Source organism: Aulonocara stuartgranti, assembly GCF_965226115.1.
Source record: "Aulonocara stuartgranti genome assembly, chromosome: 12".
Lineage (NCBI taxonomy): Eukaryota > Metazoa > Chordata > Actinopteri > Cichliformes > Cichlidae > Aulonocara > Aulonocara stuartgranti.
Genome location: NC_138948.1, coordinates 7,717,175 through 7,744,748, shown reverse-complemented (window position 1 = coordinate 7,744,748; position 27,574 = coordinate 7,717,175). Strand labels below are relative to the sequence as shown.

The window sequence follows — 27,574 nt, the reverse complement described above, 5'->3', positions numbered from 1 at the left end:
CAAGGTTTTAGTCAGACTTTATTACAATACAAGGAGGAAAATACTTGGTTTAGAAACTAAAGCTAATCTTTCTATTAGGGTTATCTTTTTTATTTGCATTTCAATTGCTGTCTTCATGTCATACAGTTTAATTTAAACTGAACATTATGGATGTTTTCTTCCCAGTTTTTCAATAGAAATTCAGAAAGTATTGCCTCAGACTACTTACAATATTGGCAGTAAACATTTAAAAGGGAAATAAAATAAGCTGAACCGGAATGAAGATGAAAATTTTATATATTAACTACTTTCTTTTGCATTATCTTAAACATTGGCACCATTTACAGATCTTTTAAGTTGTTCGTAAATATTTGGAAGTCATTTAAACATGTCTAAAATTTTATTTCAATGAGCACAACAACTCTGGCAATCACTAGAGGGCGCCTGTAGGTTGTTCAACCCATTCTGGTCCCAGCACTCAATACGCTCTACTACAGTCTCTGAGAAGGTCCATATAATCGATTTTTATAAATACTCCTAATCCTTCTCATTTCAATAAATACTGTTTGAAATGCATTTGGCCTTGCACCAAGTTAATGAGAACTTTAATTAAATCAGGTCATATAACAAAAATCCCACTAAGCATTGATAATTGAGAGATTTTAGTTATTTAATCTGTATCCTTTGCTTTTGTGCTTTTTTTTTTTTTTTTTTAAGAATGAGCTACACACATTAACCTCTGTGGAGGAAAAACAAACATACTTAAGAGTTTCTTCTATCAGGGCATAGCAAAGCAAATTGGACCTTGTTATTTACTAAAAGAAAGAAAAATCCTTCCAGAAGAAAAAAAAAAAAAATATGTGAAAGGTCAGACTTCCTTTTAAAAATATGATCAGTGAATGATATAATGGTTTCACACTTCTATGGAGATCACTTAGGTGATTATCATTGCTGAGTCTGTCCTTTGCAAGTGAGATGAACCTCTGTAATCTAATGTAGGTGCAATTTGGTGGAGGTTGGGACATTGAATAATTACATAAATGCACAATGAATAACCAACGGGTCAGAGTGGGATTGGTGGGAGGTGGGAGAGAAGGTGGGGGTCGAGTGATAGTGGATGGCTATTTTTAATTTGTGTTTTTTTCATTTGTTTGTTTTTGTTTTATTTTTTACAAACAATTTAGGGGTGTCAAAAAAAAGAATAAAAAAGCAAAACAAATAAAAACAGAACAGATATTTCTGCCCAGCACTTCCTCCCACTACAACACACAAACATGTTCACACCTCCTCTTAGTCAGTGTCATTCATAAAATATTGGCTGCATAAAAGGCTAAAATGTATTCAACCTAAAGGTACGTGACTAAAATATTATATTCTGCATGAAAAAAAAATACATATATTTAGGTGTATTTTTAGCCATCACTCTCTGCACACCTTCCTCTCCATGTGACAGATGCCGGTGTAATGGGTTAGTCAGGACACAGAGGAATGACATCACACACTGAAAATAGAGATGAAAGTGATTTGTCCCATTTTCTGATTGACCTACAGCAGAATGTGGGTGGTTGGCCACCCCCATCCCATCATCCAGTGAAGTTATCTCAAGGATTCCTCCTCATTATGAGGTTAGTGTAAAGAAGAAGTGACAGCAAATCTACAGCACCTGGAGTCTTGTCTGGTATATGTATTGTGGCATCACTATTGCCTTCTACCAGAAGTACTCATCCATACTCAGTTTTAGCCTGTTCTTTTAGGATAAATTTGTTTTTGACATATACTATTACCGGTAGTAACTTTTCAGGCTACCGTTACTACTTTAGACCAGTCCACATCTACTACACTGATAGCAATAATAGCCACTAAAGGAAAAGGCTAATATGTTGGATGTATTCAAATAATAGTTCAACATTTTTGGGGAGATTATAATTTTTTGGCTTTCTTGAAAATAATTAGATGAGCGCACTAGTAAAAATCTCATATTTGCAGGAAAGTATATGGATGAAGCAATTAGTCATTTAGTTAAATTTTAGCATAATAACAGGAAACAAAGGGAATTCTGAAAATATTAAACACTTCATGAACACATCATATTGTATGTTGTTTCACATACAAAAGATAAAACAGGTTGAGGTTAGTGGAATTTTGCAAGTTGGGCAAAGTGAGAATTAGTAGACTAAGTAGTCTAACCAGCTACTCGCAACACATCATCTTTGCAAACCTTATCATTTCCTGCTTAGTCTAAGCTACATATTGCATTGAAAACAATCACAAAACACTCATTCATAAATCGGTTATTGAAATCATGAATTCAAAAAAGCAAACATTTAGATGATTCCATCCACTGAACTGATTTTTCTTGTAAAATAGGGCAACTCAATTATGCTATTAGTTTTAGATGATTAGTCAAACACAAAATTAAATTTGAACACTTCCTTTCATGCTCTGGGAAGTTGCTGTTGTGCTGTAAATATCTGTAGTTAGTAAGTAAATTTATACAGCTGAGAAACTCAGAGTTAGTTTCAACTATTCAAGTGAATATGTTCGTTTAAACGAAATGTACTTACGGGGGGCTGAGGCCACTGAATGGTTACTCTTTTATTTTTCGTAATTACCATTATTCTGAATGAGGTTTTAAAGGACAGAGAGTGAATTTAACCTGAAGCCAGTACACTAGTAGCTCAAGGCCCACAGATTAGTGACCTGATTTCCCCTTTAAAGCGCTTGGAGGGGCATGTGCCTGTGTGTGTGTGTCTATGTGTGTGTGCTTGCACTAAAACGAAGAGTAAATTTGTGTGTGTCTCAGAAGAGAAAGTGGGGTATTAATCATAAACTAACACCCCAACCCCCAAGCCCTTCACTATAAAGCAGGCCCTTGGACACTGATCCAAAGTCTGTTTGGTACTTATCCCTCTTTAATGGTTTTTTCAGTAAGGATTTGGGTCAGGGGTGCTTGGAAGAGTGCATTCCAGTCAAAAGCCCCATCCTATCCAGACAACAGTCCAGATCCCTTTAGTTAACCACTTCCTAACCTCACACCTTCCTCCATAAAGTGAGACAGGTGTGAAAAGTCCTGCTTGGGCTTCAACACCACTGAGCGTGATCACCAAGAACTTAAAATTCTTAGTGCACCAATAGGATTACCTGTTGGTCACACAAACAAAAAGATCATCTCCTCAATCACAGGGAAACACAATGGACATGCATGGATTATCAGCGTGTATGCTCATTGTGGTTTTGGAGATACATATGGGCTGTCACTGGCAGGATGGCTTTAAAAAAAACAAAAAAAAAAACAACTTGCAGGTTTAAGCGTTAAGTTTTACGAGATTATTTTATCTGTGTTTGACAACAGTAACATTTTGCGTTTTAAGGGGTTAGATGAGTTATATTATATATGAGTTTTAAGGTAAAACAACCGTTGCGGTTCCACAACATCAGTACTCAAATGCAATTATTTATGTCCAACACAAATTTATTTTCTTTGTCCTTCTACTCATTTTATTACACCATATAAAATGGAGCTCAATTGTCTTCCTGTGTCTTATCCCTTGGCTGTGAGGCAACGGGGGGAATAAAATAAAAAAAAATCTCAGTAGGATGCTTGATTCCTGTGCTTGAAGAAGACAGTGTATATATGCTTGCGTATTAGGGAGCCGTGGGTGGATGGGAGTGACTCATCCTCATGACTGACTGAGACAGGAAGTGAGGTCACAGCTAGAAAGATTACTGAGGAAACCCACTCACTCGTAGCAGCTCCCCCGACGAGGGTCTGTCCTGAGGAATTTTCAGCAGGCAATAGTCAACAAAGCTGCGAAAGAGGTCAGACCTAGGTAAAGAGGACAATGAGAAAGAAGTCAGTCATAGTCCTTCTTGGACTAATATTTTTAAAATTAGAAAAATTTTAAGTAGAAATGACAGTGACAAGCTAAAAAGCCATGCCATCTGTCCTTTTTGGCAATTAATGACTAATGTACAAGGAGGAGCAATCCACAGCTCTTTGGTGTTTAATATATCAGTGACTTAAGTAGAACAATCTTGCATAATCTCTTAGTGTAGCCCCGAATGGGAATTATATATGGATTATGTAAATATGTGGAGCAATAAAAATATAGGCCAGTGGAGCTGTGGTCTAAATATCTAATCATGGTAATCTAGCACGGTAGATATACCACCATATGTTTTGTTTGCTGTTATGAGTTGTTAAGATAAAATAGACTGGAATGCTCTTTACGTTTATTAAAATACACACTGAGGGTATACGACTGAGATCTCCCTCAACCTCTACTTCTCTCTCAGTTGCTAGCATAGATCCATGCTTAGTCTTGTAGGTCATGCGAATGTGTTCACAGTCTGGCCTTGTGTTTGTGTATGAAGCCAATGTCTCTACTTGTCTCATCTGGATGTTGCTAATGCCTCGGGCCCCTGGAGCTCCTCCAAAAATACCACAACCCTGTGCTGTCCCACACAATCGCTCACCTAAAGCACGATACTAGAAATCAACACTAATTTTACAACAGATGTCATAGGCAGCAAGTTTTAACTTTAAAGAACTGCCTTGCCTCACGTTTCTCATGACCTGCTCACAATACTCGTGCCTACTTAAAGGTTTTAAAAGAAAGGTTGTTATTTAATGAACGCTTGTGTGGAACTGATGCACATGTTCTACAGTATGAGGCAGGTAAACGGTTGCATTCAGCTACTCCTGAGGAGCTGTGTGACAGAGACAAATTTTTACAACATATTACAAGGAACTCCTGCACGACACTGCATACCTAGGACATCGCATGCATACCATGGCAGTCACAGCATGGCAGAAGTACACAGGAGTAAATTACAGGGAGAACATCAAGCACAGGGTTAATATTTGATGAGTGCCGTTTCCCTAAGGACAATCATACCACACATGCTGTGGTTACAGCAACTCAGAGGAGCAGTAGCATATTTGTTCCTTTGCTAAATTCCTGCAAGTGTCTTGCATTTTTTGCTAATTGAGATCACCTAGTTCTCGGTCCATACATGCTGCTGAATATGTATCCGCTTTTCTTCTGTTCCCAAATTATTCCTTTACTACCAAGATTGTGCTAGCTAATACTGAGCCCATTGTTCATACAATAAATATAAAGATATAAAAATATTATATAGCTTATATAGCATTTATTCATTAACTGAGAATAAAAAACATAAAAAGCTAAGCTATGGTGGCTTATGTAGAGTGCTTGGATTATTCTACTAACTAAGCCAACTGTATATTGAATAAATGATTTCACTTCTTATAGTCCTCCAGATAAAAAAAAAATGTATACCTTTTATGATGAGATTTGTTGTTAAACAGTAATTAATTTAAGCTTTTTTCTTGACTTTACAAAAAAGCATATCAGTTTTAAATGCTGTTTCTCAGTTTTTTAGATGACATAAACATTTCATGACAATATATAGCAGCTCCGCTGGTCTTGTCTGACAATGGTGATGCAAAGAGACAGCAAAGAGCTGTTTAAAACCTGCTGGCCTAAATTAAATTGCTAAATGTTTTTTGATGTCTGGAAGGACATTCCCTAGAGAATCTATTAGCTTCCGCAGTCATGAGCTGTGAGGCTGAAAGCTGCATAAAATAATGCATAAAGCAAGCTGTTTTCCCATATTTAGAACACCTCATACGTGCATGGAGGAATATATTTGTATGTTAGTATGGCAAGCTTAAAGTGTGAGTTAAATTACTTGGAATAGCAGGAGAATAATCGTGCTGTTTTGTTTAGATGCTGCCTCAAAGCTCAGTAGAAATGGTGTGGGTAGCTGCAATGTGTGTTTCTTTGGTAGCTGTTTCCCAGGTAATTACATAAGAGACTTAGAGTGTGCCCTTGCACATGGCCTGTGGCAGGGATCACAGGTCATGCAGATTAACACAGGGATGTCTTACTCTGGCTGAACCCTGACTAGAATGGACTTTAATGTTCACGGTTGACTGGATGCATTATATCAGTGGTTATACTGGATTTTTTGGGGTGTATGGTAATTTTGTAACATCAAGGTGCTAAAACTTACCACTCATTGGACTGCAGTGTGGGAGAGTCGTTCTGGGCAATGTGATATAAGGCACTCATGGCATTCATGTTGAACAAGGGTGGTTTACGTTCCGCTAAAATGAGAAAGGATGTGAGAATAACATATACAGTGTGCACATTTTCGCATCAGCTTCTCCTTGAATGAGGGAGAAGCTGAAGTCTAAAAAATAAGTAGTACAAACAAATAACTTTTAATCAGCTTAAGTCTGCTGAATTTCAGTCTGAGCCAATAAATGTATTATTTGACCACTGGGTAGGTGTTTGCTCACCCAGTTCAATACAAGTGATCCCCAGTGACCAGATGTCCACTTTTCCTTCATACTGGCCCTCGTCCATGGCTAGGATCACTTCTGGGGCCATCCTGAATACAAAGGCAGACACACGCGTATGCACACACTTTATCAAGTATGGAAAAAATCCATGAAAATGTTATAATCTTCTAAGCTTCTCAGAGTTTTTAAAGACTCTGGTATGCTGTGATAGCAGCTTAGTTTTTGGAATATATGTTTCTATACTTGTGTGACAATTTTTCGTATGCATGACTACTAGTCCACCAGTATATGGGATGCCTTTGTTTACCATTAAAGCTGCTGTGAATATGTGAGTGAATATTTTATTTTAGTGCATAAACAATTGAAAGCCAATTGCGGAAAACTATTAATATGAATTAAAAAAAAATCTTGTCAGTTCTTTCTCAAACTGAATTAATAATGACTAACATGTTGCATGTCTAGGTGCATGACTCTAGAACAACAAACATCTACCAACAACAATGTCTAAATAAAATTGGCAGAAAAAAAGAAAAAAAAGACATAAAATAGCTCATTTGTACTGAACATGTGCAAGATAAAGAAGAAACTTAATCTTCTCTTCTCTGCAGATGAGGTTCCATGTTTGTCTTGTGTGTACTGACCAGTAAGGTGTGCCCACAAAGGAGTTGGCAGGTGAGGCAATGGAGGCGGAGCCAAAGTCAGCCAGTTTGACTTGACCCAGCTCAGTCAGCAGGATATTACCAGCTTTCACATCTCTGGATAAGGGAAAAGAGCATGAAGACAGCAAAGACAGAAAAGAGAAAAAGTCACATTAGCTCCACTTATATATTATGCATATGTGCCAGGTGACTGATATGTGCCAAGTTAGTCCTACCTCCAATGAGCCAGTCCAGTTTTTATTCACTTTTGACCAACACAACACAGTTGGGTATTTAAAGATGTCATGTTTGATTTGACATTTTAAATCGATGCCCTTTGAAACTTAAAATGATACAGAACAGTAAAACGGATTTATTTGATGTGGTTGTTGGATGCCAATCATATCTTCCCACCTTAAAAGATACAACTGTGTACAGCAATAAGGTGGGAAGGTGATGTCCAAGAGTAAGTATAGACATGATGTTTTACAACTTAATTCGTAAACACTGCAATAAATGAAGAACGTAACTGTCTTATGTTATCATGTTCCATGTTTTCACTCTATGTTGCCTGTAAGCAAGGAAAGAAATAGACTCACCTGTGAATCATATTATGGGAATGTAGGTAAGCCAGTCCTAGCAAGGCACCATGGGTAATGGCAGCAATTTCCATTTCTTGGAGTGGTTTTTTATGAACTATGGAAGAAATAAGTACAATAAATGGATTGAGCGGAAATAACATGAATGATTCAAATAGTTATTTCTATCCAAGATTGTGGAAGTGCAGACTTCATGTGCTCAGCTCTGGAAAGCACAGTATCATGGCTTTAATAATTAAGACCAACTGTACTGATCTGTCCACACACTGCAGTAATAAAGTAATCCCAGTAAACAGTTGAGTTTCCTAAGCTGGCACCCCGAGTCCTGCTGTTCTAAAAATTGTGCCAAGGCAAAAGGTCACTGCAGAACTACGACTGAGAATTTTTATATAAAGGCTAAACTCCCCAGAACAGTCTGGGAACGACTGTCACAACTGTGTACTCTGTCAGTAGTGAGTATTTGAGTGTTTAAAATAAGTCAGTAGCTTCAAGAGTGGTTAGAGGATGGGGAGTTCAGGGAATTCAAGCTCTTAAAAGTGATATAGATATTTTTTGCCAGGCGCTGAAATCTAAGAAACAAATATGTTTTCCATCTGCGATAAACAGTGGTTTAAAATGTAGTACTATTACAGCAGATTACACATTTACATTACATTATCTTGCTCCAGTATCCAAGGACGCAAATGGGGAGAGTGCCCCTAAGCATACAATCACAGAAAATATTTAGTTAGGCCCACAAAATGAACCAAATAATCACAGAAAATTGGAGAACATGAGGTTTTACAAGTTTTTAAAGATAACTGCAGTTATCTGATAGCAGCCAGTTCCTTATTTTTTGGTAGTCCAAAAAAAATCCTCAATAAGGTCAAGCAGTCATAGCCTACTTCTGCTCCTAAAACAGCTTAAATTAGCTAAAGGGCATACTTTACAGTGCACAACCAAGCTAAAAGACCAAAGTTACTTTTCATTAGTTTTGTTTTGACAAGTTTCGGGTTTACAAAAGTTTCAGGAGTGACTTCCTGGAAAAAAAATGTTAACACTTCCACCCTGTTACTGACAAAAAAGCCATTATAAAATTATGAAATATCTCAATGTATTGGCATATCAAACACTGATAAACATACCCTCCAGTAAATCTGATGCAGAGCCCAGACAGTACTCCATCACCAGCTGAAAGAGAAAATAGTTAAACCTCAAATAAAATGGAAACTAATCACTCACATGGAATGAGCACCGTCATAAATTTTAATTAAAGCTTTAAGTCAAGTTTGTGAAAAGTCCTAGTCTAAAGAATGTAGAGGAAGTGGGCGTACAACAGTTAGCCACAACATTAAAATCAAACAGAAAAGTGAAGTGACTAACACTTATTATCTTGATGGCAGAGGTCTTGCGTAACAGGACAGTGTGTAGAAATAGCTCAAGCCCTAGCCTCTAAACTCTGCAGACTCAAAACTGGTCAAACATCAGTGGGATCTACCAGAGCAGGCACAACCCGCAGAAGCACCACCCAGCAATCAGCAGCCAATGTTCTTATGACAGACACCAGAAGCCCCAATGGGACAGAGTTGATTTGGCAGTGCACTGTAGGCGGTTTTGATGTTGTGGCTGATCAGTGTACACAAAGAAACATAAGTACACAGTAGGAAAACATACCGAGCAGGACATGAAAACAAAAGAATGTAAGTAAAGAATGAGAGAGAGCAGAAGAGAGAAAGATAAATCAAGTATCCTGCCAGACTAAAAAAAAAAAGAGGAACTTGAACAAAAAAAAGAGGATGTAGAAAAGGATCTACAAACCCAGGCAGTGTTGTCTTTCAAGTAGCAGCCTTTGTACTCAATTGTGTTTGGGTGTCGCAGCTGTCCCAAAAACTTGACTTCCTTAATGATGTCCTGCCACTTCTGCAAAAGGAAAGAATGATTCCAGCCTTTAGGTACTATTAAACTAACACTTAACTAAGACTTTAAATACAATGCATTAACCAGTGACAGATATTTTACATCTGTATCTCTCTTGCTATTGTCTATTGACAGAAAGGTTTTCTTTAAAGGCACTGCACCAATATAAATAATAAACAAACTGAAAGCTGGCTCCACTTCAACTAGTATGGAAAAGTTGGACAATAGCTTGCAAGTGCCCTCACACAAAATCATCACTCACTGTTTTATAAAAAGATACAAGTTGACTAAACCACTGAGATGTGGGCTTGAGTTCAGCCGAAGTACAAGCTGTGATCCCATAGGATGCCTTCTGAAATATGCTTCTGCCTAAACATTTCCAGCAGTTTTCTTGAGGTAGACACGTGTTTGTTCCAAGCTTTGCATCTGGTGTGGGCAATTATCTTCCATTATTTTCACATTATTTCTGTTCCTTCAGAGTAACTAACCACCACATGAGACATCTCACAACTTCACAAGCATAGCATCAAGCTGTGTGAAGTAGCAGAAAATGATGTAATGCTGCTTTTTGCATTCTGAGCTATACCTCCCACATCATAGAAAAAAAAAAAAGGTTATCTGACCAAACCTAACCAAATGCTCACTTGAGGTTTTTCTTTTTTTGGTCCCTCTGATATGGTTCCACAGACAAAACCATCTAAAACTGGAGCATTCACATTGTATGTGCCATATCTACATTTTCCAGCATGTATATTTTCTTACTTCAGTAGTCTGCTTGCCATTATAGGACATCTTTTTGATGGCCACCACCTCGTTGGAGTAGGAGTTCCGAGCCTGAGAGAGAAAATAGAAAAGATCACACTCTATTAAGGTCTTTAAACACAAGGTCTAAATGCTTAGGAAAAGACAGCTCACACGAAGACAAATACAGTAAACCTCCCACAGGATATAACAAGGCCTCATGTTTGTTTTTGTCATTTTTTTGTTTGTTTTCGGTACCTTTAGGGTACCTTTTTGGTCCCCTAGCCACAAAGTTATATTGGCATTCTACAACATAAACATACATACATACAGACTCAAAAGTGATCTTAATGCCCACAGGGTAACCTTTGGTCTTCTATTAAAATGTGAAAGTTAACATCAAAAGGTCACTACATAAATATTATATTTATAGAAAAAATAAAACATAACATGTACTGTACCTAAAAAGCACGAGCTATAGCAGCCTGTTATTGGACAGTGGTACTTATTAGTTCAGGGACCAATCTAATGTAAAACATCCAAGTGCAAGTAAAACTAAATACTTACATTAATCTAAAATAAATATCCACCTGAACAACGTAAATCAGGTGAGGTTTATCTATAGCCACTTTAACTGTTTGAGTTATCTGTCCACATTTACATTTGCATGCTAAACCCATGGTGTTAACCTCTGAGGCACTTTGCCTCAGGGACAGCTAGGCTGTGGCTCAGCCTAAGCCCTTATCTGAGCTTCATCCCATATACAATTGAATGGGAAATTCATGTTGAGATTCAAATGGAATTACAGTAACAGGAGGCAAGAGAGTATTCCCATTTGACTTTTTTTCAGATTAATTTGATCCCAATGATTGCCTGTCAGTTTATGCATAAGAGCATGCATTCCTCTTATTATAGGATACAGCTAGATGGCATTACATATGAGGAAACAAAAATCAATCAAAACTAAGAAATTTAAATAGGCTAATTGTATTGCTAATTGCATTAGAAGGGAATGTGTTACTAATTACAAACTCTTTAATTCAGCAACCATTATCAGGGTGTGTGTGAACCCCTTGTTGGTGTTGGGTCTGTGTTCTCAGGAGGTAATTTCCCCTTGTTTCCTTCTGTAATGGGAGTTACTCGTTTGTCTTTACACAAGTACAAAAGCAGTCACAGTTATAGTTAGGGAATTTATGTATTTGACAATGCACATTTACTGTGGTAACTACTGTATTTTTTTTCTCCTATAGTCATTACTTTTACAGATTCAGACTAACTTCAAAAAGAAAACAAACAAACAAAAGGTGTCCTTTGAGTATCCACTTTCTAAAAATCAGGTGAGAGAAGCTCCGATTAGCCACTAGTAATAGATAACAGCAACTGATTCACTGATGTACTGATTCATCTCTCAGGCAAAAATTCATACTAACCCGTCTTCAGGTTGGAGTGTATCAGAATGGGTTAAAAAAAACAAAACAATAAAAAAAACAACCTTACCTGCTTTGAATAGAAAATATTGTGATGTTTAAATAAATACTGTTCTTAAAAGATATAATAAATTAGCATATATGAAACATAAGGGAGTAAGTAGTAGTAGTTTTTGTAAAGCTGTAAACATGAGTTGCCATTGACAATGATTTTATATATCATTTTAGATGATAGTATCGTATGTATCGGTTTTGTATAACACAATAAAAACTTTTCTTTTTTTTTTATTATAATGTATCCTTAGTTCAATCACTGAAAAAATAAAGCTATTAACAACATTTACAAAAACTGCCCTTGCTGACAGCAAGCACTGTTGTAATAGGGGTAGTACAAGTGTGTCAGTGAGCACAGGATTGACATCAGGGCAGGATTTAGACACACACTGGAGATTGTCAGCCAGACGGACATGGGTACTAGGACTACTACTGATGTACTGGTCGTGTGTACGTGTACATGACATGGGATAGTAAAGCCCTGGCAGTCAAGAAAATCCTCCCCCTTCATTGACTACTACTTTGTATTTATATATCAACAGAACAGCTGTCTTGCAAGGCAGGGAGGAGGCTTATCGCCCCTAGTCCTGCATCTGGAGGAAAAGGGAGAAAGGAGGAGAAAAAGGAGAATACAGGATGCTTTTCATTCCCTCCTCCATGCAGCTTTAATATCAAAGCTTGATGAGTAATTAGTGATGATGAGATTAATAAGAAACAGAAAAAGTGCTGAGAGAGGATCTGTCTCCACTTAACTGCTTTCAAAGAGCCATAATGTGGTGCACTACATTTACAGCATACATATTCCTTTATTCAGCAGGAAGTGTAAGTATGTGCGTATGTAACTAGCTAATAACAATGATAAACTGCAATATATAATGTTAGAAGTGTTTATGCAACTTCTTAAATGATCCAACCACTTTTGCTGTTCTTTCAGATCTGTATCACTAAAGCTGCAAAACTCAAATTAAGTGCTTTAAATCTATCTCAAAAAGAATAATTTCTAATTTACTGCAAGGCCTTTGAAAGCCAGAGTTACCATAATTGTGAACTGATACTTACAAAGTAGACGGCCCCAAAGCTGCCATGGCCGATCTCATGCAGGTCACAGAAAACGTCCTCTGGGTCATCTTTGAAGAAGAGGTCAGCCAACTCGGGGTCCTTCGGTACTCCTTTCCGTGTGGACGACGGCATTATGTGCTGGACATGGGCTAGGCGCCAGGGACCGCACTCACATACACGCTACTTCTGCTACTACCACCACCAAATATCCACGACGGGTCCGGCATTGGCCAGCTAGACCTGGGAAAAAGAAAGGTCAAGAGAATAGACTATTAGGCTGATATTTACTGCCGTGCACTGGATAACAACACATTTGTTTCCTAGCATATATGCTAAAATTAGATGCATTTATACCCAAGGATGGTTGTTGATACTTGTGAACATCCAGACACTGTTTGATTTAATGTCACTTCACAGAATATCCTTATTTCATGTGCAATATGCAGGGCTTCTTTGAGTATTTTCATTAGTGCTTCTCATTGACAGCTGATAGGTGATAAGACAGGAAAAAAATTAATAAAAAAATGTTTGCTAATAATGACGACGATAGCCGTCTAGTCCTGCTGCTCATCACACACAGTCACACTTGCATACACAGTCACACGCACATGTTTGACAGCAGAAGTTGAGTCACTGATGCATCATTTCCACACATGGACATAGTGCCCGCGCACACACACAAACACACTAATGCTGACTGTTTTGTATCACAAGGCTGCAGCCAGGCCATCAAGCATGTATGCATCCTGGACACCCTGCTCCAGTTAGCTTCGTTGAACATGCAACACACATTCACACCCATGCACGCAGGCGCACAGCATCTCTCTGATACCAGTGTCTCTCATTCTCTCCCTCTCTCTTTCTTTCTACCATGAAATCTGTGTGCACATCAGCCAGATGCAGCAAGTAAATCTGGCTCCAAAGGCCAGCCCCACACAGAGAAAGCTGACATACAGGCAGAGGCAGCAAGACACACAGGCACCCAGGCCAAGACACGAAGCATCAGCATCATCCTAATCCTCTGCTCTTAAAGGGATCTAAGCCATTGCACCCACTCCAAAAATATCAGTCTTAAAGGCAAAGTCCTGAGCCCTCTGTGCCATAGCACCAGACGCATAATGATTCCAGCCTTGGGGTTTTGAATATGGACAGAAATATGTGTCACTAGGCTTCGTGTATGTTTTGGTTATTGGAATTTCGTTTGAGAAACATGGATTTTTTTTCCAACACATGGCCACAAAAAGCTAAATAACAGCTTTTATTGTACTTTAAACTGTCCACTTGATGTAACCAGGAAGCTACTGTTAGCTTCTTGTGCTACTCTTGATAAGTTTTTCCACAGATATACTGGGCTGATGACACTACCCAATTCAATGTAAAGGATATGAGCTTGGACATAAGTAAGTTTTAAAGACTTTTGAAATATCAAAGTAAGTAAAGTGAGTGGTTTGCAGCAAAAAGACTTGTTGCTGTGCTTCATATTCCAAAATCTAAATATAAATCAAAATATACAGTGACACTGCCCACAGTCTATTTCAGTGAATGTTAGAAATAATGATGAAGAAAACCACAATGACACACATGCTGCTTCTTATGAACTTCTGCATACAGAAAGGTCTCCTGGAGCACTGTGACAGCCTGCTGCCATTTAAAAAGCTGCCGTAACATCTCAGCTTTGCGTAAATCAGTTGTGCTGTAGCCTGACTAAAATCAATTTCATGGCATTTAGCCCTGGCTTCTCTTGAAGAATGCTCCACAACATTCTTGTAAGTAGCCACAGATTTACACATAAACAACGGCCATGGTTCCAGTTTATCAGCCTGTATAAGGTGAGAGATCATACATGCAGGTTTACAAATTAGTTTAAGGCATCTATTGGTCATAGAGGGTTTTTTTCTCAGAAACATAAAACCCTAATATGGCTTCTTCATGACTACAATAAAAATCTTACAGTTGATGAAGTGTGTACAATATAGCAGTGTAGCTGTTTGTACACAAACTTCTACTGCGCACAGTTACTGGTGCAGCTCGAAGCTCTTTGTGATCTCATCAAATATCCAATCAATGAGCTTTTTCAATAATGTGGGTTGTAAATTAAACATTAGTACTATTTTATTAATGTGTATTTTATATTTATTCCAACATAAAAGTGCAATAAAAGAATATAAATCAGTTTAAGAAACGTGCATACATCGCCTTATATCTGGATGCATGTGTGTGCAATGTTTATTCTTACATAAACACACATATACAGCAGTAAGTATTTAATTTGCTTTTTCCTAAGTGCACCTACAATATGAACCTGTGTGTGTCCATGTCTGTGTTAGTGACTCTGAAACATTTGTCTGTGTGTCTCCTGGTTGCATCAGCCCCGTCTTTCTCTCATCTCTCCTGCTTAAGCTCTCTAACATAACTACTTAAAAAAAAAAAAAAAAAAAAAAGCCTGACACAACCTCCATCTCACCTTTCTCCCCACACCCACAGCATATAGTGCACATAAGTACAGATATACATGTACATACCCTCACTATGATGCATTCATTAGTTTGTACAGGGTAACAAAAATGAGAGGGGGGAGAAAAAAAAAGTCCAACAGAGTAAGTGGGCTTTACCCAAACTCTGAAAGCTGATCTAAGCCACAAAGATAGAACAATCTCCTGACTGTTTCCAAGAGACAAAAATGAAGCAAATGAACACCTAATTCATGTGATCACTCCAGAGACTGAACACCTTCTCTCGTTCTTTTCCATTCTTCCTCCTCCAGTCTCCCGAAATGTGTGAAGTGATGCAATGTGGCAACAACAGGTTGTAACTCAGGGGGCTTCGTAAACCTGTTACTAGCCCAGCAAAGCCCAGTGTTTGGACAGTTTGCTCTGTGTGTGTGTGTGTGTGTGTGTGTGTGTGTGTGTGTGTGTGTGTGTGAAGGATCTATGAATGGCATTGTTCTGAGAGAGCTGCTTAGGCAAATGGCTTAGACAGATTAAATGCTTGTGTGTGTAAATTTTTTACAACATACTCAGAGCCATATTTTCAAATAATGACACTATACATATGCGTAGGTGTGAATCTTTTTGCATGTGCAGAAATAATGTACACCTAGTGTGTAAATGGGATGTGTGTGAGGTGCAGGTGGGTAATTAGGCTACCGGATTTGCTATATACAATAAACTATACATCATAAATACAAATTATGTGCAAAAGAGATTATGTGATTTATGCTAATCTGACTAGTACTTACACAAACACAGCTTCACTGGAGAATTTAATATGTTTTGAAGAGCAATTAGAAGGATTTTCCACTAAAATTCTTGATAGTGAGTTCATACATGAATTGGCAGTGTTTGGTCCCAAAAAATTCAAAACATACCGTTTCCAGGTAGGGGTTAACATTGACAAGCTTTTATCAGGTATTACCAGTAAAAAATCCTGTCATGATATTTACAAATGTAATGTATTATCTTTCTAGTGCACATATTTGTTAAAAAAAAAAAAAAAGTTTAAAGCAACAACAGTGCTTGTATCTTGATACACTACACCAACAACACATTTATTCTAATGTCAGTAAACACAATCAAAAAATATTTATGGGACATATATAACATAACATTAGGCATATACAAGAAACATACAGTGTGTGAATGTGTGTGTGAATGGGTGGATGACTGGATATGTAAAGCGCTTTGGGGTCCTTAGGGACTAGTAAAGCGCTATATAAATACAGGCCATTTACCATTTACCATACATGCATAACAAAGCATATCCATAATACCCTTAGGCCCCCTCTTAGCATTGCTATCACTAATTGATGTGCCAACGTGTTCTTAAGGACCACTCAAGCTGACAGATATGGCTCTATACCATCTGCGGCACTGCAAGTATTTAAATGGGACACCGCAATGTAAATAAGCTATATATCATAAAATGGTTCAGAAAGCCAATCATACCAATACTGTTCAAATTGAACATTTAGAAAGGTTTTCAATACAGGATTTGTATTCATTTTTTTTTTAAATGATTATATTCTTTTAAACAATACCTGAATAATAGACTGTGCAAGGGCATAAGAATTAACTGGGCTACCACATAGACAGATAAGAGAGAAAAGAGGAAACAGAATTGTTTTGTATTAGGGCTGCTCAATTAATCGAATTTTAATCACGATTACGATCTGGGCTTTCAACGATCATTAAAAATAACTGAGCCGATTATTAGCCCCTCCCTCATTTATCCGCGACACCTTAAAGGCCGGTCCGTGAAAATATTGTCGGGCATAAACCGGTCCGTGGCGCAAAAAAGGTTGGAGACCGCTGATTAAGAGAACCCGAGGGAAGCTCGGAAAGCTAAGCAGAAGTTATTTGGAGAGGAGAGTGACAAAAAAAAAAAAAAACTTCAGTGGTGTTGCACACTATTTTATATTATTTTTTAAAGTCATTGTTAACCCTTTAAATCCGGTCAGAGCAGCACGCTCCGTTTTGTGTAACTACTTTTAAATCCCTGTAGAATCTGAACCACGTAAGCTAGCGCAATAATTTGTTTTGCATATGAAACCGGAGGAGTTGTACTTACAACTTATGCCATCAGCTTGTCCTCGGTCACGGTTTCCTTCCACATATAGCTTTGCAAAAATTGCATAAAAAGCGCTTGCAGGAACAAAAACATAATATTCCAGAAACACGCTTTGCCGATCCGATCAGCTGTTCATAACACTTCCCACAGTGAAACAGATGTCAGCGCGAACTGTCTCATGTCCGCCATTTCCTGGCCGAAACCGGAAGTGACGTCATTTTCGCGGAAATGTAGTTTTTTACTTGTAGACCTTAAAAACCTCTACTGGTCATGTTTGACTTTTCTGAATAGTTTCTGGGATGCTTAGAACTCGAATTGCACAGCTGGAAATAGTTTATTTTGATGCACCTGCTGTTTTCTTTGCAAATTTGCATCATAGGATTGTTTTTTTTGTTTTACCTGCAGTGTATATAAAAATTGGTGTATCTCCAAAATAAAACTATGAAGACACTCAAAATAAATTTCCTGTTGTTGTAAACTATTTTTTGCAACTTTTTTGTATTTAAAGTTTTGAAGGATAAGCCTCTTAAATTTCTCCAAGTAGAAATATATGTAAAAAAACAAAACAAAAACGATTTTCAATTTTTTTGTAGTTTATTGCACTTTTTTGCAATTAATGTAGTTACTATGGACTTAATGCATACATATTATTAAAATATGGGCTATAACAGTTATTTAGCAACTTGAAATGCTCCCACAAATGGCACTACAACATGTAAAAAAATAATATAAGCTCTGGCGGACTTGGTTCTATAGTAGGTCTTAAAGGGTTAAATAAATATCGTCAAATAATCGCGATCTCAATTCCAGTGAAAATAATCGTGATTATCATTTTTGCCATAATCGAGCAGCCCTATTTTGTATAATTGATATTATTGATAAATGAAAACAGACGACAGCTTCACAGAAATATTGAGTGTCTTCTGTGCAAAAGGTGAGTAAACTAATTCTGAAACCCACTGTATTGTACAGGAGTTATTAAAAAGGTTTCTAAGACCGTATCAATAATAATCAATAAATGACAGTATCAATAATTGCCTGAAAAAGACAAGCTTGGAGAAAGAAGAACATTTTCTTTGCATGCAGTCATTTACAGTAGGTTCACGTCTATCTAAAGTCATGTGTGCACAAATGAAGTACATGCTTCTGAGGTTGTTTGTGTACATTTACATCAAAAATGCAGGTATGCACTAATGTATGTATGTTTATGTTTACACATGGATAAACAGGGTACTGTACACAAGCATGTATCTGCACCAATACATCAATGAGAGCACACAATTGCCCATATGTTTCTGTATAGCCAGGGGGGTTTAGCAGCTTACTGGCCCTCCTCCCAGCTTTAGACAGGAACAGGAATTAGACAGACTGTGGGAATTCTTACTGGGATTCAAATCACCAGCTCTAATCAGAAACGGGGAAAAAAAAAAGAAGCAGAAAATCCACCAAACTGTACACTGAGGCTAGTCCTATGGTGGGTATGTGTGTGAGAGTGCAAGAATAAGAATTACGTAATAATCCAGTTCTCTCAACTCCTATCATGACATTATAGAAAGCGGGCTTAGAACCTTAGTAGTGTGTATTAGTGTAGTAGTGTGCGCAGATAGAGCCTCACATCTCACTGGAGTAGGAGAAGGTCCTTGGAGGATACGGCATTTGTGTGTGTGACATGTGCATGTATGTGTGTGTGTTATGCCTCTGCATGGCATAAAATGGGTCAACCTTGTTATTGTATGAATAATATAAAAGCCTACTTAAATGCACAATCCAAGGTTGTATAGTGATGACAACAAGCCAAATTAAAGCTACAGATGTGATAACACTCTTTCTTATTGTGGAAAGTCTGTGAAGTGTATGTTCTGAATCAACACAAATGGCCATTTATTAAGGATAGACTACATATATTTGGCACAACCTCAATAGTATAATAGCTTAATTTGAATGGTAATTCTCCAGACTGCTGCCTGGCCACTGAGTTCAGGCAGATGTAGTGAACTGATGACTCTAAAGCACTCACAGGCAGTGGTGGAGTCCCCACTGAAGCACAAGCCTGAGGGTCATTTTGACCTGTCCTGAGGTTGAGCAATGATATTAAAATCAGGAACAAGTAGATAAAACTCCAAATGCAAGCATCAAGCAAACTGCCACCATCAACTATTAAGAGCATTATCTTTCTGCAATTTTGTAGACTCCACAAAGATGCACACATGCAACCTGCACCCTTCTCTCATCAAAGGAAGCAAAGTCTACCTGCTTCTATATGCATAATATTAGACAAATCACCCACCATTACATAATAAAGGATTGGTGGAGAGAGCAATAATAAAAAGGATAGATAATGTATTTGAAGAAATAGGTGTCAGGACTGTCAAAAACAGGTATATCAGTATTTTGCACATGTCTCAACTCTGTATATTTTTATATATTTTATTTATTGTTTACTCTATTTAATTTGTAAAATATGTGTACACACACACACACACAGAAAAATATTTAGTATACACATCCAGAAATGCATATACTATTATATATTGTACATATATTTATTAGTTTCAGATGTAGCCATTCTTGTATTTTGCTTGTTTACATTATTGTATTTTGCACAACTCTGTTGCTTGTGAAGCTCGCACACAAAAATTTCACTCACGTGTACTGTACCAATGTACCTGCACATGTGATGTGACAATAAAAGTGACAATAAAAGTGATTTGATTTGATTTGATTATTGGAGCTTTCAGTTTAAGCTCAAGGGTTATTTTTTTGTTTGTTTTTAAGGACAGATTTTGCAGTTTGTAGCTCTTATCTGTGTACTACAAATAACCCATCAAATTAAATTTATTATGGGCATGATATTCAGTCAAACAGAATCTAATATTCTGACACATGGGGTTATCATGCAAGATTAGCAGTCTGTTGGTTTGGTGAACAGAGTGGCCTGGAATGGAGTGAAATTCGAGGCCTAAATTATTGTTGCAGTCTGTCTCTGTTCACAGTTAATTCATCTTCTTTCAAATGGTAGCCACACTCACGAGGACGTATGCAGGAAGCATGAAGAGTTAGGCATATTATATAAAATAAACACAAAAAACCCTTTCATTTCTTTGACAGATAGATTTCCATTCTCATATGAAGCCATGACACAAAGCTGCTAAGGGCATTAACATTTAATCAGGTGGCAGAATCACTTCAGGCTATGTGAGCCCCTGTTTTCCTATGAAGAAAGTGAAGACATGAAACATTTGCAGCTAAAGTCAAAAGTTCACTCCGTTTCATCCTCGACACCTTGCCAGTTACATTTTTAAGCAGTATTTGTGACCTGTCTTATGGACCTGATTGTGAAGCAGCTCTCTAAAGTGTGAACTTAACAGATTCTTTGCCCTTGAGCTCACAAGACTGACAGTGAGGGGAAGTCGAGACATTTCAAATAAGTCTTTATCCTTGCCTAGAGAGGCGTTCTGTAACCAAAATCATTCCTCTCTACCACACCCAATCCCCACAAGCTTTTTTCCTCCCCAATCAGGGTGTGACTCAGCAGCAAGTTTTGCCTACGGAACAGAATGTACACTCACTCACACACGCGCGCTTTCCTTTTCACCGATTCCAATGATGGCTGTGGGCTCTCTGTGTAAAGATGACAAGTTGGCAGAAGGATTTACATTTTTGCCTAATTCATAAAAGACTGCAAACCACAGACAAACCTCAAGTTCTTCAATCGCTACAGCTTAGTGGTGCCCGAGCAAAATTACTTTCTATGGAAAACTGAAAACAACTGTGGTATAACAAAGTAAACCAAACAAAAACGTTCCTTTTAATGCAACCCTTGTCCACCAAATTCAACTGCAGTACTTAATCAGAGTCACTTCAAAAACACAATCACCATGACTATAGAAAAAAAGAACAGTGATGTAGCTGTGACATAACATGAACTTTCATTTTAATTTAAACTGCTGTTAACTTCAAAACTGGTCCAGGCAAGAAAGTTTTTTTCATGTCACAACCTGAGGAAAAATTCTTGCAAATCAGTGTGAAAGAGAGGTGATTGGCTGTTAAGTACATCAGAGAGCCAGCAGGGCAGAAGCTTTCAATATTGACCCAGTTTGCACTTGGCTGATCCCTGTGTCATCTGTCTTAACTGTAACATGAAGGGGATTTCTGACACACAAATGAATTCATTGTATTAAAAATAAAATAAAACAAAAAATAAAAAACTGCTCATAGACAGATTGTCATAATATGCAAAAACAATACATCAAACAGCCTCAGAGAGTCAAATACATAACCTACCTGTAGAAATGTGTTGAGGGGTATGTAGGACTAGCCTGTCTTCCCTCTCTCTTCTCGGTTTAAATCCAGTGTTGCATTTTTTCAGATGCCCTCATGACTGGTGGAATACTGCTCCTGGGGTTTAAAAAAAAGAAAAAAAAAAGAGGCAAAAACAAACAAATAAAATTTTGGGTGGGATATTTTAGACACTATGATTATCAATTTGATCTCGTATCATTAGCTTCACTCTGAAAGTGCCTACTTTGTCAACCATTTAGTATTTTTTCCCCATTTCACAACATTTTACAGTCTCAACAAGCATCTGAACTACATTTTATATCATCTTCCTTACTCTAGAGTACCAAAGGGTTGTTCATTGGCTCATAAAACAAGAAAGGAGGAAAGTAATATTTACCAGTAAGAACCATAAGGAATTCTTTACAGCCATAGGTGTAGTGCTCACAGAGTGTACGGTAACAAAGGTCACTAAATCATCACTGAGCGTAAATAATCAAAAGTGTCATGTAAAAATTTAATTTCGATTGATTGATTCATCAGGTCAACAGCATATATATGAGATACACTAAATTATAACTGTAACCATGCCATAGGTGGACTCTGGAACTGAAACAAATAGCATGACACATCTGATAACAGCAGATGGTGAAATGACTCAACAGCCAATGAAAATCTTTGTAGTGATAGATACTTATTATGTTCTCAGTTTCGGGAAAGATGGCAATGTAATTTCCATAACAAAAACAGAAAATTTAGCGGAAATGTAATCTGTGTACATTTTCTCAAAAAGGCGGGCTTGAGATGTTTTTTGCCTTAAAATGCTCATTGGTATAACTTTATTCAGTGCAGCAGTAAAAATACAGGCACCATCTTCATGGATCCACAGTCTACCTTTATGCAGAACGACAGATACAAAAACCATGTTCGTGTTGAGTGATTTTCTACACCCACTTGGCCATTTTCACAGGGAGCTCGAGGTCTATGCCAGACTACAGTCAGCTGACAACATCTCAGGCTAGATATCCGAGCATTTTATATGAAGAAGTGCTTCCTATTTTGCAGACAAATGCATCTTCTTTCAAATACATGAGTTCAAGGACGCTACATACAGTGCTTATGGACACAAGCTTTTGCAAGCACACCCACAAGCAAGCATAATATTTTGTTTTCATCCACGTACACACACAGTATTACACATATAGTCGATTCACACATACACATCAAATCTGAGAGAGTTGTTCTGACAGCAGAGCGCTGTCAGCTACTGGGCTTTATTTCGTTCTGACAAGCAGGTGGAACAGCATCAACTACCAGTGAATCCAACCTCACCCACAACTACATAATCGTTTTGAGACGGGCACACAATAAAAATCAATTGTTGTCTCGGACAATCAAGATTTACAGTAGATCTGTTATTTAGGACACAAATGACACTGTGACCTTTTTGTTTGAGCAACCGAATTCCTGTGTCTAATCAAACTGGAATGAGTCCTTTCCTCATCTCCTCTGCCTCCCACATTACAGCCATTTTTACCCTTCTCTCTCTCTCTCTCTCTCTGTCTTATTGGTTAACCCCCACTACTTCCTCCTTTCTCTTTTTGATGGTGCCGAGTGGCAGATTGGACGCTCAAAGGAACCACATTCAATAATAAAATAGGGAGAGGGGATTCAGAGATGAGAGAAGAGAGATAAAAATGTATTGTGCCCCTTCTGAGTGTCCCTGAATGATTTATAACACAACTGACGCTTGCATGAGCCTCTGGGAAAGTTGTGGCTGCACTTCTCCTCCTCCTCGCTTACTCCACCCTGCCTGGCATTTATGACCAAGCAACAATGAAAAGAAAAATATGTACAGTCTATGTAGTGGGAATAAGTATAACAGTACAGGTTTATTTGCATCTTTTATTTGAGTCTTCGAGTTCTTGACGAGGTCAGTTTTATTTGATGGACTGATAAGAACATAAAGGCAGCATTGTGAGTGTTTTAAAGAGGTTTCGATTGTCTTCACTTTGAAATAAAATAATACATTTTATACTGATGTACTGTACTGTGTGAGCTATATAAGGGCTTTTAAAATACACTACTTTGAAATGAGTCAAAATCTTGTTCAGTTAATTATGTGACATGGCTGTACAAATTGTAATAATTTCATTGAAACAATCTTTTATCAAATTGGATTGCTGATTAATTATCTGTTAACTGAGCAATTAGTTAATGGATTAAGGGTTAGAGGTATAAACACAGAAAATGCATGCAGACTGTAAAGATACTTCATTTGAATAAAAAAAAAAACATGAATATTTTATGTACAGTACAAAAATGAAGAATTAATCAGCAGAATGAGTTACAATAGATAAACCCTGTTGTCACAAGCGAACATAATCGAGTCTTAAGGCAATTTTGTAAATACTGGTCCTTTACACATTTTATGTGAATGAAACAGAAAAGAGGTCATATTAAATTTAAAAAAATGAAAGTTAAACTGGAATGTCTCCTGGCCTGGTGGCTGAGAAGCATACTGCTGCAATGCTAACCAAATGTTTCAGAGCATTCAGTGGATGTGCATACATGTGAGTCGTGGTGTTGGAGGAAAAGAGAAGGTTATAAAGGTTAGCGGGCCAGCTGCAGCATGACATGATGAAATGTGCTTTAACAAAGAAAAAAAAACAAAAAAAAACAAAAAAAACAAAAGAAAAACCAACAGAAAAATGGCTGAGACTAAGGCACAGAGCATGTGGTAATCACTTAAACAGTAAAGTTAAAAAAAAAAAAAAAAAAAGGGTTAGGGATATTGTGGGTTTGTAGAAGATAAGTTAAAGAGTGTGACAGCCCATGTGAAAAGTTTCTGATTTTAAGGCTCTTAACTAGTCCATGCTCACCTGTACAAACATAAATGAGTGAAATACTAATCAAATTACTTCTTATTCCAAGTTCAGAAGAATTAAGGTAACGTATGCTCTGGAAAACATGCATAACAGCATCTCTGACATTCTATGTTAACATTCTTTCATAAACTTCATTAGTGTATTGCCTAGAAATCAAAATCCTGAAATCCATCTCTTACTTTCTGTTCCTCCTGTTATGACACACTGTGATATGAATCAGAAATCTTGAGTCACATGTTGTCAATTTCCAAGACACAACTTGGCCAACAAAAACTGCTTCAACCGCCTAACATTGCATTTCTTATTTTTGGTTGAAAAAAATAAAAAATAAAACAAAAAAAGAAAAACTGCTTTCAAGGGGATTGGCCAAACAATTCATCAAGTGAGATGTCAGGGTGTCAAACATGGACTTTGTCCAACTTTAATCCCCTTTTAGTTTCAGTTTTTAGATGTAAAAACAAAATGTCACAAAACTGATTGTAGACGTTATAAACAATGACATCACTTCCTTCATGAAAACCTGGGGAATTTTGTGCAATCTAAGAACTGAAAGCACGAGAAATGGTGTCAGTAGCCAACTTTTGAATTATGTGCATAATTGGAGCACTAAAAACCAGTTAGGCTAGTTTGATAGTTCATCCTTCTTTTTTGAGTGTTGATTTTCCTAAATTTAAATGAATGACACTAATACTCAGAGTTTACAAATGTAATCAATGACTCCCAGTGTGGCTGAGGATGACTGAGGTGGGTTTTTGATGAGTCATTTTGGAGTTGTGCTTAAAATCATGTCCCATAGTGACACACCGCTTTATTTAAAGCCGAGGCAACCAAAATGCGAGGCTATTTCAACAACACGAAAAATTCTTCCCGGATGAAAATAAACTAATCCAGCGAGATAGAAAGAAACTAAACATTATGTTCTGATTATTCTGCCAGGGTGGCATGGTGTGGATTTTTATAGCAGTGACTCATTTTCACACAGTGAAGAATACACACATACACATACATAGTTTATGCTGTAAAGCAGGATTTGGAGACTTCAGGGCAGCTCTCATCTCAAGAGCTTAGTGGCACTACTGAGACATGCATGCATACAAACGCACAAACGCACACAAGACTGTTACCTTCTCAGATTAGTTTTAAGCCTAATGCCAACATAAATGTAGGCGTTGGTGGATTGAGGGACAAATACTAGACAAATAAGTGGCCCATCCACCGACCTAAACCCTGGGCCAATTCTTACTCATTAGTTTATTTGAAGTGATTCGCTCTTGTTGCCTTAAAGCAACAACAGCTCAGAACCTTACAGTGGGTACTTTATTTGTGCTTTAGATGACTTATGATGAACTCTGCACAGATTACTTTGATGGACCTCTACATTTCTATCTCGCTTAAGCACCGTGGGGATGAAGTACAGATTAGAGATGAGCTAGTGTGCCTACGATCGTGACTTAAACTAATGCAGAGACAACAAATGTAATCGGCAGCTTTATCAGCAGAATGGGGGTTTTTTTTTGTTTGTTTTTGGGGGGTTTCCATTGTGTGAATGGAAAAAAAAAATGTGGAAGACTTTTGGTCAGTAATCACATCCTTAAAGAAAAAAGGGAAAAAACTAAGTCCCCACTCTATAAAAAAAACTATGTCTGGATCGCCATAACTTTCACAGGAAGCATTTTAAAAATCATGCATAGAGCTAGAAAAGGCTCCGTGGCATTTGTCAGCTCTAGGTAAGATTGTCTGTTTACTACTGTGTGAGGGGGAGGGGAAAAAAAAGAAGAAGAAGTGTTGTTATGCTTCCTACCACTGATTACCCTGAAAATTCACATAATGTAAAATAAGGATGCAAGGATAGGGGAAAAAACATCTGCAGAAGTCTTGATTTGACTGGCCAAAAACCCTCACAAAAAAACCCAACAAAAAACAAAGGATTCATGTTCCCTGTAACACAAACACTAAATAAGAATGGTGTTAACAGAAGCGCAAGATGAAAACATTTTTAAAGTATACTCCAAATAATATCAGCTGGATGTTCCACAACACTTGTGGATGATATTCTGCAGTCACATGATTTAAACTATTTAGAGGGGGGCAAAAAGGCACCGCTCAACAACAAAACTGTATTCCAGCTGTGAAACATAGTGGAGGCCAATATCATGGCTTGCTACCCCAGGGCCTGGATGCTTTGCAATAACTGAAGAAACTTTTAATTCAAATCTGAATCAAGAAATTTTACAAAAAAAAAAAAAAAATGTCAGGGGAGCAGTCCATGACCCTAAAACGTCAGAGAGGGTGAGTGATGCAAGACAATTACCCAAAACTCAAAAGCAAATGAACAACACGATGATTTAAAGAAAAAGAGAGCACAAGAGAGACAAATGTCTTGTTTACCAATGGCCGCTGTGCCATGACCTGAAGAGAGCTTGTCAATCAAGTCATCCAATAAATAAGCCAAACCCATATTTTACAAAGATGATTTCTCATCAAAACAGCTTGGGTTCACTATATTTTGTTAGTAATCAATGCCAAAAACTGGTTATTCCAAATGGTAAAGGATTCAAAAACGTTTGTTCTTGCAAATACACTGCCAGAATACATAACAAAAACAGGTTTAAGAACCAGCATTTAGACAGAAGATAATGTCACTGGGTCACTAATGGTGGTGTATAAAGTGCGCAATACTGTGTCTCCAGACAGCTTTTTTGATCATTCAAGACAGAAAACTTTGAATAAATCTCTAATTGTAAAATAATGCCACCCAAATGTTCCCGGTCACTACTGTCATTAACACATGTTGATAATCTTAAATTCTTTCAGCCTTTAAAAGATATTCACTGTTAAAATGCATTTTCAAAACAGCCATGAAAGTCCCTGAAAGACAATGCTTCAAAGCGTCACTCTGTGCTGTACTCTTATTGAAGTGAAATTGAAGGCTGATACCCATATCTTCCAAAAGGTCAAAGCGCAAGTATGTGTAAATTGTGTGTGACGTGGGTCCAGTGTTTTGAGTGAGTCTAGTGTATAAGAGATAATGTTACCAGCACATTGCTGCAGCTACTGTGAAGTACATCCCGAAAGGGGTGATTAAGTTACTGTAATCAACCATAAAGTGCCAAGACAT

At 37.5% G+C, this 27,574-nt stretch overlaps 1 protein-coding gene across 7 annotated transcripts in view; it reads right to left on the bottom strand.

Annotated features, from left to right (window-relative positions):
* Nucleotides 1-27,574, bottom strand: part of taok3a (TAO kinase 3a) — a 134,039-nt gene that overhangs the window by 18,472 nt on the left and 87,993 nt on the right. For 4 of the 7 annotated variants that reach the window (XM_082555757.1, XM_082555752.1, XM_082555755.1 and 1 more), the window contains exons 2-11: nucleotides 21,575-21,688; nucleotides 12,725-12,964; nucleotides 10,206-10,277; nucleotides 9,345-9,446; nucleotides 8,672-8,717; nucleotides 7,548-7,644; nucleotides 6,952-7,065; nucleotides 6,308-6,399; nucleotides 6,019-6,112; nucleotides 3,724-3,805 (exon numbers count right to left, since the gene is read on the bottom strand). In XM_082555757.1, the coding sequence (XP_082411883.1) occupies nucleotides 3,724-3,805; nucleotides 6,019-6,112; nucleotides 6,308-6,399; nucleotides 6,952-7,065; nucleotides 7,548-7,644; nucleotides 8,672-8,717; nucleotides 9,345-9,446; nucleotides 10,206-10,277; nucleotides 12,725-12,856 (831 nt within the window). In that variant the 5' untranslated portion in view covers nucleotides 12,857-12,964; nucleotides 21,575-21,688. Of the gene's footprint in view, nucleotides 1-3,723; nucleotides 3,806-6,018; nucleotides 6,113-6,307; nucleotides 6,400-6,951; nucleotides 7,066-7,547; nucleotides 7,645-8,671; nucleotides 8,718-9,344; nucleotides 9,447-10,205; nucleotides 10,278-12,724; nucleotides 12,965-17,290; nucleotides 17,550-20,859; nucleotides 20,912-21,574; nucleotides 21,689-27,574 lie in introns of those variants that run through there. The other 3 variants (XM_082555753.1, XM_082555754.1, XM_082555758.1) reach the window with 3 other exon arrangements.